Source organism: Melanostigma gelatinosum, assembly GCF_949748355.1.
Source record: "Melanostigma gelatinosum genome assembly, chromosome: 1".
In the NCBI taxonomy this organism is placed as follows: domain Eukaryota; kingdom Metazoa; phylum Chordata; class Actinopteri; order Perciformes; family Zoarcidae; genus Melanostigma; species Melanostigma gelatinosum.
This window is the reverse complement of record NC_136634.1, coordinates 4193618-4207634: the sequence shown is the minus strand read 5'-3', so window position 1 is coordinate 4207634 and position 14017 is coordinate 4193618. Positions and strand designations below refer to the sequence as shown.

Genomic DNA, 14017 nt, shown 5'->3' with positions numbered 1-14017 from the left:
TTTTTAAACCTAAGAACAAGCCAAAGGTCTGGGTTACATTATCAGCACCCTAGCATTATCCACATCCACTCACTGATGAGCGCGGTGACGATGTCGTGCATGCTCTCCAGGAAGCTGGCGAGGTGCTGTGTAGACGTGTGGTGAGGCGACGTGATCTGAGCCACGACCGCCGCTGCCTCGGCCCTGGCTGCTTCCACGCTGCTCTCGTCGGTCAGGATGTCCGCCAGACAGAGGATCCCGTCCACCTGCACATCACACAACATACAGTTCAATCATTCATTTGAATCTGTTACCTTATTAGGACATGAGCAGTCATCAGTGATTATGATAGATATGATAGACTTTAAAGGTGACGCAAAGTCTTAACATTTTCCGCCATCCGGCTGTCGTTAGCGTGACACACAATGTTTTCACACTGCCTGGCTGCTGCTGACTGCATGACTGTATCGTGACACAAAAGGCTGATTAATGTTCACTATGATGCATTACTGAATTCAAGCAAATCTGAAGTTGCTGCTTGTCAATTTCCAAAGACAAACATTTAATAGAAACCACTGGCTGCATGGGAAAACAATCACTAAATGTCGAATACTTTTGAATTTCATCTGTAGCGCAATTTGCAGTCAATATATATTTCATAGGCCGCCAGTTGGGGAAACTCATGCCCACCGTATTATAACCAGTGCTACCGCTTTAATAGCAACATGTTTTTTTTTGGTTTTCTGTGGAAAATGTTTCCTTTGCAAACTAAAATGATGACTAACAAGGTCAAAATGTGGTTTGTGCAAAATTTTACAGAATGAACTTTCATGATCATCTAAAATGTGTATGTATTTTTTTTACATAGTTTATTTATCTTGAAGGGATTTTATTGAGATGATGTAGGTATTAACTGTGTTGGTCAGGGTACATACACACTGTTTGAAATCAAGTTTAATGTTTGGTAGAAGCTACAGTAGATGTTACCTACTTATTTGGCTATCTGCATCTTTAATCTCTTTACATCAAGGACCAAACTGGAAACACGTTTTGGTCGTTTTTATAGTTGTGTGTTATTTAACGTCCTTTTTTATTGGCCAATAAAAATGAGCTTAAACATGCAAAACCATGAGTACGGTTATTTAATAAAATATCCAATAGGAGAGGTGCAAATCACTTTCAGTGGTTTCACTGGCCAACCATACTGACAGTGAAGTGAAATGCAGGTGTCAGCTTGGTTAAAGCTGGCTGCTCCGCCTGTAAAGCCATCACAATTAAAGCACTGATTTAATGGCCAAGAGACTTGTGTATAACTGGCTGGCATAGGCCCAGAGTGTGTGCATCATCAGGTTGGAGGAGGAGCTCAGAGTTATAGAAGAGCAGAAAAGCCTTTTTTGTCTAAATATAACTTTACTCAGGGTCATGAGGTCATGTTTATCTCATCTTTGTGTGTGCGTGGTGCCGTGTTTTACCAGCCTTGTGGGGACATTAATCTGTTTAAGGCTTATGGGGACTCGCGATCCTTACGTGGATGAAATGCACTTTTAAGGGTAAAGACTTGGTTTAATGTTTAGGATCGCAGCGGAAATGGTTAAGTCTCCAGGAAATTAATTCAAGTCAATATAATATCCCCAAAAGTCATGAAAACAAAAAGGACTGTGTGTGTGTGTGTGTGTGTGTGTGTGTGTGTGTGTGTGTGTGTGTGTGTGTGTGTGTGTGTGTGTGTGTGTGTGTGTGTGTGTGTGTGTGTGTGTGTGCGCGCGTGTGTGTGTGTGTGTGTGTGTGTCTTCATTAATTGGTATTCAGGCTTCAGGAAAAGATGACGATGTAGAGCAGATATGTATCCACTTGGGGGGAGTATTACACAGTTCATTCAACTTTACTACAGCATCTCTGCACCTGTCTGCTGTAGTTCTTATCAAGTCTTGCATAAGTGTTGAAAATCAGAATACAATCCATACTATCAATTCAAATGTACAATCATAAACTTCAGGATCGTGGTGTCCATGGTGGCGATGAAGACCTAAATTGTGTCCTGGAGATGAATCCCTCAACTGAAACATCAGAAATGTTTTGTTTTATTTACTTGTCACTTTTCAGTCACAGTTATTATTTCTATCACTGAGGAAAAGAGCAAATTAATGTTTTTGATGCTCAGCCACCACTTCTGAAACAAAAGTTTAGAGCATCCAGAGTGAGGCAAACTGTCAACGCTCAGCCCGCCACACCTGTCAGTCTCATCTGCTGACGAGCATCAGTGCGCTGAGCTTCACAGGGCAATTCCCTATTTTTGTCTCTGCGGACGTCAGCAGCACTGCGCCATCGCGACCCACTGACGTGGAACAATCCACTCTCCAAACCCCCGTTCATCTACCCCCCCCCCCCCCAAAACCCCGTCCCTACCCGCAACTCCTCCTCCTCCTCCTCCTCCTCCTCCCTAAAATAGGATATTCCCCAACTCCTCATTTACCACACGCCGGATGCATCTCATTCACTTCTCTGGGCCAACGGCAAATAACTTTTCTGTTTCACTTCATACCACCCTGTTGAAAGTATTTTAGCCTGTGAACATACAAATGCATTGAATTGCGGTTCTCTGTGTCAGGAACAAAAGTGCAGAATCCCAAACATCAAATTTAATTTGTTACGTTACTTTTCATAACATTTTGTTCACCTAAAAATGTCTTGTTCAGCGTTTCATTGTATTTAGCTCCACCCGCTTGATTAATGCATTCATGTCCTATCATTTAATTCCACGCTTTTAGATGATGATGTAGCTTTTCATGTAACATGATGGTTAAAAGTTTAAATTTTCAGTCTCATATAATACTGCAGTCAACTTCATGCGGAAGTTCTGCTTCTTTGTCCATCAAGAGCAGCTGTGTTCCTAATCGATACCCTTCCCAGTCACCATATTATGATTCCATAATGTTCCAGTTGGGGATACAACTAAGTTGGCATATAGTATATCCACCAATGAGCAGATGCATGCCGGCCCCATCTCTCGACCACCCTTCAACAGTGACAGTTGTGTTTCTCAAGCCTGAGCGATCGCTGGTGAGCGGTTGGTAGCGTCGACAGCGTCTCTCCCGGGACGAGGCAGCTAATCTGGGGCGGACTCTGGTTTCCCCGTGAAAGAGTTTTCACACTCGGATGATTCATGCTGTCCCAGCTGCTGTACATGTGAACACAGACGCCGTTGTGGCATCATTATTAGCCGGAATCGGGTTATATTTGTCTTTCCGTATGCGCTCGATTGACACAGGTGCGTCTGTTGTTTATTTTGGTTGAATCCTCGATAGAGAACAAACAGGGACAAACAAACGAAGGATGTCTCATTAGCGCTCTCTCCCTGTCTCGCCTTCTTTCCTTCACACACACTGCGAAGTCATCCAGGTCAAAATGTTTGACCTGTCAGCTCAGCAGTCAAGAGGTCCCATAATGATCTCACCACGGAGACACACTGCAAATCATGACTCATCTTTATTTGCGTGTGTGTACTGTATAACTCTGTCACCGGGGGAAAAAATAACACGGTACACAGAATGATGCCTCTTTCCTCGTCATCGTCGATCCTAAAATGATACAGCGAGAGTTTAATGGCGGTTCCCCTGAACCTGAACTCAGTGAACTCATTCATGAAAATTGAATCAAGTAAATAGCTGGAGAACTCAACGGCTGCAGTCAAAAGTTTCTCCCCAAAAAAGTATCAATGCAGGAATATATTTAATGACACAGAGGCTGTGTCAACTGCTGCCGCTTAAACAATGGAAAGGTGCCACATATAATCAATCTATCAGTTATTTTGAGACATAAACAAAGTTTCTACACTGCATTTTCGAATCGAGTCTGCTGATAGCAGCGGCTAAAATCACCTGCGACTTGCCTCTTCCCGGCATCAATCAACAGGGTGTGAAGGAAGTGTGATCCAAAATGAAGTAATTAAAAGCACCAGTTGCATCATGTTTAAATGGTGGTTGAACCAATGTAGAGATATTCTAAATTTACACATTACAAGGAATAGATTATTTAATTCCCCTTTAACGAAACGAATACTTTTTTCCCCTGCATTTAACGATCCTTTATTCTACGATCACACACTTTGTTTCTGTGCCGCTCAGCCTGCTCCTCCTCATCCTGCTGCTTCTGCCATTGTTGGCACTTTATTCACCTGTGAAAATAAACTAAGCCTCCCAGTCATAACATGGAAAGTGAGAGCATGGCTGAATGTGCAACAGTAGACGGACTATACTGTGCTGCTGGGAAGAGAGAGAGCAACCTCCTGTCTGAGCCACGACTTCAGCTGATCAGTGTAAACATAATCTGTCTCTGCTGCTGGAGGGAGCCACGCTATTTTACTGGAAGCACTGTACTTAGTTGAGATTAATGTCATCTCACTTTATGTGTGTGTGTGTGTGTGTGTGTGTGTGTGGGTGTGTGTGTGTGTGTGTGTGTGTGTGTGTGAGTGTGTGTCGTAGGTACGTACACATACCCATTTTTCCAATGCAGCAAAATCTGGATTAGTGCTCATGTGCCATTTTAATTGATTTTGTACATCTGGCCACAAAATGCAGATGACAATTTGGGACCATTCTATTAATTAAATTAACTTGTCCAATCAGATGTCATTATCACGATCTTGACCTCGTTTTTTCCTCTTTTCCTTTTGTATGATATCAAATCAATTATTGTCTGTCTCTTTTATTTCAACTTTTCGTAATTTCGAGAGCGGTTTACCATGTCCAGTTGATTGATGCCCTCCTCCACACAGCAGATGGAGGCCACTGTTCTCAGAGCGTGAGCGTAGAGGTCTCTGAAGCGGTCCTGCCTGCAGATCTTAAACAGGACTACCACAGCTCCTTCCTGTGGAGGAAGGGAAAGTAATTCGATGTTTGTGCATTAGGACAAGAAATACGGCACTTCGTTAATCTGCACTAATGCTGAATTGTGAGACAACCACGACAGTAAAACTACGCCAAGCATCATTCACTGGCTGTCTGTGTCTTGATCCGGTGTCTTCGGATGAGCTAAAGATGCTAAATCCTAATTAATACTGATTAACAACAGACAACAAATTTCGTCACTTGAGATGTTTTTCTATTACGATTAAAAGGAAAACAATCCATTCCCAATCCTGAACCAAGTGCTGTTGTTGCCTAAACCTAAACCACAGACTGATGTCAGGGTGCTGCACTTTCTGTTGTCAGAATCAGTGACTACCAACTCCATAAAACAGCAAGACGTAATGTAGATAACAATTTGGTAATATATGATCATAATTTCTAGAGGACAGAGTTGCTTATTTATACACCGTTAATGTAATAGTAGTTAAGAATGGCCAGCAACAACACACGATGACGCACCGAAAGTTATGTTCTCATATGAAGATTTCTGTTTTGTTTATTCGTCGAGTGGACACTGTGTTTGTTGAAATTGGTTCTCTGTACGTTTTCATATGTCAACGTGGGACAAATAGGTGGTTAGTTTGGGAAAACAACCTTCAGCGAGAGTTTTGAGACTTTCACTGGCCTCACGTTGCGCTCCACACCACCAAATGATTCACCATACGTCATAATCAGCTCTTGTCTTTGAAGCACACATGATTGTGCAAAATGTTGGATCAATACTCCGTGCTAGACTGTGCTGTGAGAGCCAACAGGTCCAGCAGATCTGAGCCAATAGCAGTATGCTGGTTTCAAAGAGTCTAGCGAGACCCGGAATGACCGATAGACTTGGCCGGCTTTACTTAGCAAGCCTGCCAACCACAGAACCTATCAAATTGCTCACACAATCTATCATGTCAGATAAAAACAGCCAAAATATACATATTTCACGAATGGAAAACACTGAGCTGGAAAAAAAAAAACATGATTTGCTATCTATAATAGCTGAGACTATTCTGTCGGATTATGCTTGGTGTAAACAAACAAAAATAGCTCCTGTATTGGCTCCATGTCTGCACCAAAGCGCCCCTCTGAAAAAAAAAACACTTGCAGGTATTGAATTCTATTGTAGGTAGATAGAATTTCCTGGAGGAAGACGGAGCCTGTCCATAACTACCACCATTATTCTAATAAGGCCATTATACTGGGCTGGCATGTCTCATATGCTGCTCAGGCCATGCTGCTGGGGCTTGGAGTGACTAATCATCCTGCCCTCCAGCCTGACCGCTTTTCCCTGTTCACCGCCGGCACAATATTGTTCCGCCATACCTGGAAGAACTGTGATAACCAAACAGACAGTTTTCAGTTCACCTATTGAAACTCCGTAGAGGCTCGCCGGCTGAATCAAGCTGTGTTCGGGTAGTGAAGAAGAGGTCTTTGATCCTGTTGTTGTGCTGTGACGCAAATGTTGCCTTCGCTTTCGGAGTGAGTCTGTGGAGAGAATCTCCGAATGGTCGAACGCACTTTTGAGCTTTGATTCGTTGGTTTTAAAGTCATATTATGTGACTTTAACGATTAAAAAGTTTGATTGAAGTTTTTAAGTGTACGGGTTCCTTGATACCAGAGATTTCCAGAGATGCTGCAACCAGGGAAGAAGTGGGCAACAAAACGGGACCTCTCACCTTCCCACGCAATGGGGGTACTGGCGGGACGCAGGTTGTGGCAGCCAATCACCGTAAAACAGGACCTCTGCTGAGTGCAATGATGGGTCCTACAAGCATGTATGACAAACGTTTCATGGGTTATGAATTTGGTGAGGCTAAAGTTTAGGGGCTAGATAGAACTGTCACCAGTGAAACAGGAACTCTCTGCTGAGTGCAATGACGCCTCAAATAAGAGTCTACAGCAAACGGTTATGGAAAGGGCGTGGCTTACATGTGGGGGCGGGGCTATGAGTCTATATTTTCATGCAAATGTTCTCAGGTCTGGAACCTTATTATGGCTGAGAAATTTGGATTGGACCAAGTTAGACAAAGGACGCTTAAATTACAACAACTTCCTCTTTTATGGAGAAGGATGCATTTTTCACCACCACGCCAACAATGTTGCATGAAAACGCAAACGTTTGATAGCTTTTGATTGCAAGGGTCTGTAGATTGTCCTGACCAAATGTGAGGTTGATCTGATTACATTTTTAGGCGGATTTCGTTCAAAAAGCTAAAAATGGGCTAAAATGGGACATTCAATTAAAAATGTCTGACTTCCGGTTGTTGTTTTTTGTGTACCCCAAAGAGCCTTTTTTGTGTCTCCACATTGGATCTGCCGAGCAAATTTCATACATGTCGGTTCAATTTCAGAGATTTTGTAAGTGGCGCCATCGAGCCATTTTGTGTACCAATTGACCTGAATTGTTTGATCCTCTAACTGGATAATCTAGGTAGCATCTGTTATATATGGGCTTTTGAGCAATGCTTAGGCCTGATAGAGCTTGTTTAAACTTGAAATAAACCAGCAATAAGACAAATTTTCACATCATTTATCTATCTTTCTTCATCAACTTTAAATCAGAATTGTATCAGAGGAAAAAATGTAACCCCCAGCTTGACTTCCAGATAGTTTTATTCAGACAATCAGTTTGTAGTAGACGCGCCTTGTCTGTTTGTTTCAACTTTGCAGACTGTCTCGTGCTTTTCCTTTTCACAGATCGTTGGTTCTTGTCTGTTGTTTCTTTCCTCATCAAACAACTTGCAGTTCTATTGTTTCCACTTCAATGAACGCATTTATCCTCACACTCGTGCATTTTGGAACTTGCTGCACTAACATCATCATGTGAAACTTGACGCCTTGTCTAAAGATGCCTCTATATCCGTTTGTTTGCATGTGAAGGTCGACACAGCGTGTAATTTCCGTCCATCTCATCGTTTTCTGAACTGATCTCTGTGCTCTGGACTGTTGTGCTCGCTCACACAATGCCTGCAGCTTCTTGAGGTTGCAGGCAGTTTACAGCTTAAAAAAACATTCATCATCTTGTCTCAGACCTCCCTATCCATGTAGCATTGATGACTCTCACCGGGCCTGATCACGTCATGCTCTTCCCCTGTTAGAAGAGCAAGGGCCCACACGGGGGGTCTGCCAACATGGACGTATTTAGATCAGTATCCATCATGACAGTAGGCAAACACTGAGAGAGCAAACTCTCATGTAGTTCATGACACAGTCGCTCTATAGTATTCCAGCTGCTGTTTGATGTATGAGGTGTTTCATGGCTCAATGGTAAACACTGTCAACTCATATAATATGTTCCTCTTTAGTCATGTCAGCCCTGGGCTTTTCTGTGTGGAGTTTAAATGTTAAAATGAATAATATCTAGCTATGATTTCCCTGTGATACGAGATAAAATAACTAAATGAATTGTTTTGGTTGATTAAAGGCAGTGTTGGCAACATTCTTCAAAAACATTTTAAATATTTCTTTTGAAATTCTCATTACATCCGTGACTGTCGCAGGACTGTAATGAGCCCTTCCATTCAGTTCATTTGGGCCGAACGTAATGATCGGACGTCCTACCTGCCTGTCTACCTGCCTTCGCTAGTCTTTCCGTGCACTCATTCTGCGTCACTGGAGTCTTCTACACGCTGCTGGATGGTGTGAATACTAACAATAGCAATGTTGGCTACGTTCATCATGATAATTTGGGGGGAGTGGCTATTGAGGGAGGCCTGAAGGACCGGGCTGTCGTGTTGACGACTTGGCACCTTTCTTACTAGATGTAGACACTGTTGGAGCTAGTGCTGCTACCTACTTTCATTGGGAAAGAGTTGGCAACACCGGGCTGGGTTTTTGGGTTTGACCATTTTTTAAAATTAGATTACTCTTGCTGGTCACTCCATTGTTGCCGACCCCAGTGAAGTTTTAAGTATCCAAATTTCATTTGACAAACACTTGTATGAAGTTGTTAATTACATTCGAACAAAACCCAAGGGGAAGACTTTATGACCTGACAACAGCCGTGACGGGATGTAGAAGTTGATGTATCAGCAACAAACAACGTGCTAACTGAGCAAAACGATCGGCTGTTGTCACTATGCAAGCTAGATGGCTGTAAATGGAAAGTTAATACCTAATTATTACACAGTGCTCTCATTTTCCCTGAGGAGCTGCCACGGCGTTAAACTGTCTGGTATCCATTATGCTGCTCAACATTGTTAAACGCATCTGGTTCTTCCAGCATACACAATGATTCATCTCTATTCATCATGCTGCCTGCATCACTACCACACATATAACGTGCCTCTCTTCTCTCCACACTGAGCACTCACTAAACACCGTCTGACACTGGCAAAGAGATGGAAAAGGAGGAAATATCAGGTGCCCACCCAAATATTTAAACGGCTCATTGCAGTTTTTCAAAAGTAAAGTCAGCGTGCTGCGGAGAATGATAATGAGCGTAGCGCTCGGATACGAGCCAGAGGATGTGCTCTACTGTAAAAGGGTGTGCATGTGAGAGTTGTGACAGACTGACTGGTGCTAGTTCATTAACTCAGACGGCAGGTGGAGGATGTTTTGCATTGGGTATTCATTAGCAGCCGGGTTTCCTTCAGACGCCTCTCTGAGGGCTCGGCCAGCGGTGCCACGGAGGGAGTTGAGAAAGGTGGAGCGCATTGAAAGGTAAAGCAACCTGCATCTGTGACCAATGCTCACTCCTAATGGGAGCTGACAGTATTGATCTGACAATCTGGCAGCAAAGCAGGTATGTGCGTGTTATTCTTTGTGTGCGTGTGGGCCATCAGGAAGAGTCTTATCATGAGTATCCTAGAAGCAGTCGGTTGACTAATGGCCAATTGAGACTTGTTGTCCGGTCTGTCTTGTCTTATCTCACAGTGAAATGGCTTTTTCGAGACATGTATAAAGAGATAGCTGCAGGCCTGGACGATGAACACTGGCAAAAGGTGGAGCTGATCGTAACAAGGGTGCGTCTAGAGGGAAGTGAGGGGTGGAGATGTAATATCAAATGAAGCGGCTTCTGCAAATCTTAGAAAACAATACATCCTGTTGCCGTCTTGCCACTGATTTGTTGCACAATGAAATGCGTTAGTTGCAATTAACATGTTCTCACTCCAAACTCGCCAAATGCAATAGCTTTGTCAGTGGCCCCACGCGTCCAACTACGACGCTCTAGGTGCCCCTCTAGTAATCTCTATTAACAGATTATTATTATATTGAGTTTGGTATAGGAAGGGTTCTGGTTTCCCTTTGTAGTCTGAGTACTGTTGAATAATCAAATTCAAGAGGGCTTTAGTTGAATGCAAGTCAACAGTCCGTGTGGAGAGCAAAAGAGGCAAAACTCATTGGCTGAAATGCAATCTCTGAATCTATCGACTGTCGTCCGACGATGATTCAGCTTTTTATTGGTGTGAAGTTAGCTGCTACTACTGGCTACTTGTGGAAGAATCCGATCGTCTCTCAACTCATCTCCTGTCTCGCATCTCAAGTTGCGAATCTGTAAACCATGAGCAGCGCATGGAAAGGGAAGTCTTGACCCTGATTTCCGCAGGCTCAGAAATATAGTCCCTCACACCCAGAGGCTTCTCTGTTGTCAGACCGATGGGTTCTAAGGTTGCCCTAATGTCAGTTTTTGCTCATTACATGCACAGATCCTTAATTTTTTGCATTTACTTGTGCAACAAAACTACTTGGTTAGGTTGAGGCAACAAATCTACTGGATTGGGCTTAGAAAAATATCCCGTTTTGAGTTAAAATAAGTATGTTTCTTACATAAAATACCTACGCTTGTTACATAAACAGCGTTAGTGAAGTATGGAAGTTACGGTACAGTATGACAATGTTTACTTGGTTTTCTATTACACGACCAGTGGTCTCCTGGGTGAAAGTATTGCATTTGATTGACCCATCTAACCCATCTCGTTCTTAATACTACATCCGTTGCTCTGACCTTCTAATAATGACACGGAGGGGCTACATTGGAGTAAGTTGAAAGTCCGGTGTGTCCCATACAGACGCTGCCTCGGTGAGTTGGTATCAGACCCCAAGGGGCACTGGAAATGAATCTCCATCTGATCAAGGCGGTACAGAGTCCACTAGTATGTCCACAGTACCTTGGCAATGATGCTGCAGAGCTGTGGTCCGTCCTGGGTGAGGGACAGCAGGTTGCTGATGGCACTGCCGATCGAATGAACGCTGTCCGATGAGTCGATCTGTTTGATCAGGAGCTGCGATGAAGATAAAACATTTGTCATTGTCATTTTTTATTACAGACCCAAAAATGCAATTCACATTGTCAGCAACTAAATGCTGTTAGAAGTGGATTCATTTTATTTTTCTGTAATTGTAACATCTTTTAAATTAAAAAAAAATATATATATATATATATATATATGCCCTTTATATATATATATGTGCCCTTTAATTGAGCCAAATGATATCAGTCGACAGCCTGGATAAAAGTCTGTTTATTAGGAAAACATTTAAATCACAGTGTGTCTGTGAAATCCAGTGGAAGGTAAAAGTTACTTTAAAGATATTCTATTATTTTTATACTCATAGTCTTTATTCACCATTATTATTCACACAGAAAAAATGGGAATCACATGAACCAAGGACTTTATTAAAAAATCTGCACTGATGACATCGATTTCAACACCTGACGGAGCGCATGTGGAGGGGCCCAAAAAGAAATACAGAAATAATAATTTGGGTAGATATTCAGGGCTGGGGGACATGATTCAGTTACATACCCGGATCTCATTGGCTAGAGCCATGTCGATCATGTTGCTGAAGGAATCGCTGACGTCCGTAAGGATCTCGTGGATGGCCTCCCTCATGGACTTCAGGAAGAACTCGTCATCAGTGTGAAGGCACCTGTGAGTGAAGAGACATTTTGGATTTTTGATCCACATAAACCCAGCTGTGTACAAGTTATTCTAGCGAGTCTTACCTCTCTGTAATATTGGTCAGCTCCAGACACTTTTCCAGCAGAGATTGCTCATACTGCAACAAGAGGAAAAGGTAAATAAGATTACGTTATGATAAAAGACAAAGAGAAGTGACATACAGATGAAAATAAATGGTTTTGTATCAAAGTTTATTCTACACAGAATGAGATTAGTGATCCACATGCAGTGCTCAAAGTGAGAGGTATTCATTTTTAACTAGAAAACTTTCCAAGGGATCCATAGAAAATAGATCATTACATAATGTGGATTAATCTAACTTCAGCTTTAATTCACAGCATTTCTCTGCTAAATAAAGTAAATTCTTAATCTCTTGAGCTGCACAATATTACTGCATTTACCTGCTTATAACATTTTTCAACATGACATCATGATTATTGATATAGTTTGTTTATATCGTACGTTTTCAAAGGGCAAATGTAGAATACCCCATGAAACCATACAGCAACACAGGTATCAGCTTTTTTACAATTTGTTGTGGTTTTCTCTTGTCGCTAACATTTGCAACACCCGGGATGGATACATCATCATTTCAAGTTATTTATCTGCAAAGATCTGATCACTTTGGAATGAAATTTTTCAACTTTCTCTTTGTTTTTTGGTGTTCAACACATAATGAAGTCTATAATAAGGATATCACTCATTTATTTAAGGGGGAAATATGATTCAGTACATGGATTTGAAGAACTAAATATAGGTTTTTATTGGCATAAACTTCTTATTTAATTGTATTGGGACAAAATAGAAATTGATCACATTCTAAAACGAGTCTGTTGTATAGAACGGCATGAAAAAGTCAGTGTTATATTTGAATTGGCGTGTCAGGAAGTCTTGATTTTAAAGCTACAGCACATATCTTCCTTTGTAACTTCCTATTTGTTATTGGTAAACGCTTGCAAGGAACCCAAACTGACTTCAAATGCCGACCACACCTTCTGCATCTCAGGCGGTGTGCTTCGGGCGGCGCTGTACTCGTGCACCAGTGAGCGCACGTGGCAGTTCGCCCTCACGGCAGTGCTGTGGACCCTCTGCCAGCGTCCCTTCTCCAGTCGCTGGAACATCTTGCCAAGCTCCGTGCTGACCACCAGCGCCCGGCGGAGCAACGTCTGCAGGTTGTTCCTGGCCACGTGGTCGCCTGCGCCGACCCCGGCGGCCACAATCAGCTCTCCCTGCTGGGCGTCCTCCTCCACCCCGATGGGTTTGGCCTGGAGGACACACATACACTCCACCTCCGTCATGTGGCGGAGGTCCTCCATCCAGCGCTGGACAGAGTCGACGTGGAGCGACTGCATGCGGGTGCTGTAGGAGAAGTAAAGGCAGGACAATTAAGAGCCAGTTTATTCACTTTGGAGATGTGTCACAGTGGTTCAACTGCACAAACAGAACTCCATTGGAGCAACAAATCCGACTCAGACACACACAGATACTGTGTGCATGTTGAGGACAGTATTGTCTGGAAGTCGTTTGTGCTGACCGGACATCCACAAATGTGGACATCCACATTTGTTGTGACCGCTGGATGTATAAAGAGAACTGGACAAAGCGTCACAGGCAGCGCCCTGTTCATTCCTATGAAAGTTCATTCTGCATTATGGGGCCTATAACGTTAATGCACTGGCGTTTTCATCAACCCAGCCCTCAGTCCAGCCTTGTTCTCAGCCTCATTGACATAAACAGAGGAAGAAGAATATTTGGCAATTAGTGCATTTTACAACTTTTAGGACCTAAATCATTTAAATCAGGGTTATTTACGTGTTTATACTGGGAATTTGAATTACCTCTAAAACATTATCAGATTATCCGAGTTACAGCCAATGTAAGTCTACGGGAGAAAGTATTTTTCGGCCATATGTTGTCACATGATGGACCCGGAAGTTGTAATTCCACTATTTGGCCACTTTTAGCCCGGCATTGGCTTTTAGACGCAACATGTGAATGACCCCTTGGTCAGTTTCGTTCAGTTTAAATAAGCCTAATGTAATGTATGTAGCCATCAAATGCATATTTCAGACTTCTTTTGCATTGTTGTTATTGCCATATGAGTCAGTGGGCAACAAGTCAGGTGGCGACAGAGTTAATACTCGTTACCGAGGCTATTTAACACAATCTGCCGGTTACCTATGTGATTTGAACCCCAAAAAATCAAAACCCTAAAATGGCCGAGCCTTTTTTATTTACTGCTAT

General features: G+C 42.6%; 1 protein-coding gene across 2 annotated transcripts in view; it reads right to left on the bottom strand.

Annotated features, from left to right (window-relative positions):
- Nucleotides 1–14017, bottom strand: part of insc (INSC spindle orientation adaptor protein) — a 45640-nt gene that overhangs the window by 5486 nt on the left and 26137 nt on the right. Inside the window, exons 3-8 of one of the 2 annotated variants that reach the window (XM_079278524.1) lie at nucleotides 12766–13132; nucleotides 11818–11870; nucleotides 11618–11741; nucleotides 10979–11092; nucleotides 4717–4842; nucleotides 74–245 (exon numbers count right to left, since the gene is read on the bottom strand). In XM_079278524.1, coding sequence (XP_079134650.1) covers nucleotides 74–245; nucleotides 4717–4842; nucleotides 10979–11092; nucleotides 11618–11741; nucleotides 11818–11870; nucleotides 12766–13132 — 956 coding nt within the window. The remainder of the gene's footprint in view (nucleotides 1–73; nucleotides 246–4716; nucleotides 4843–10978; nucleotides 11093–11617; nucleotides 11742–11817; nucleotides 11871–12765; nucleotides 13133–14017) is intronic. The other variant, XM_079278525.1, reaches the window with a different exon arrangement.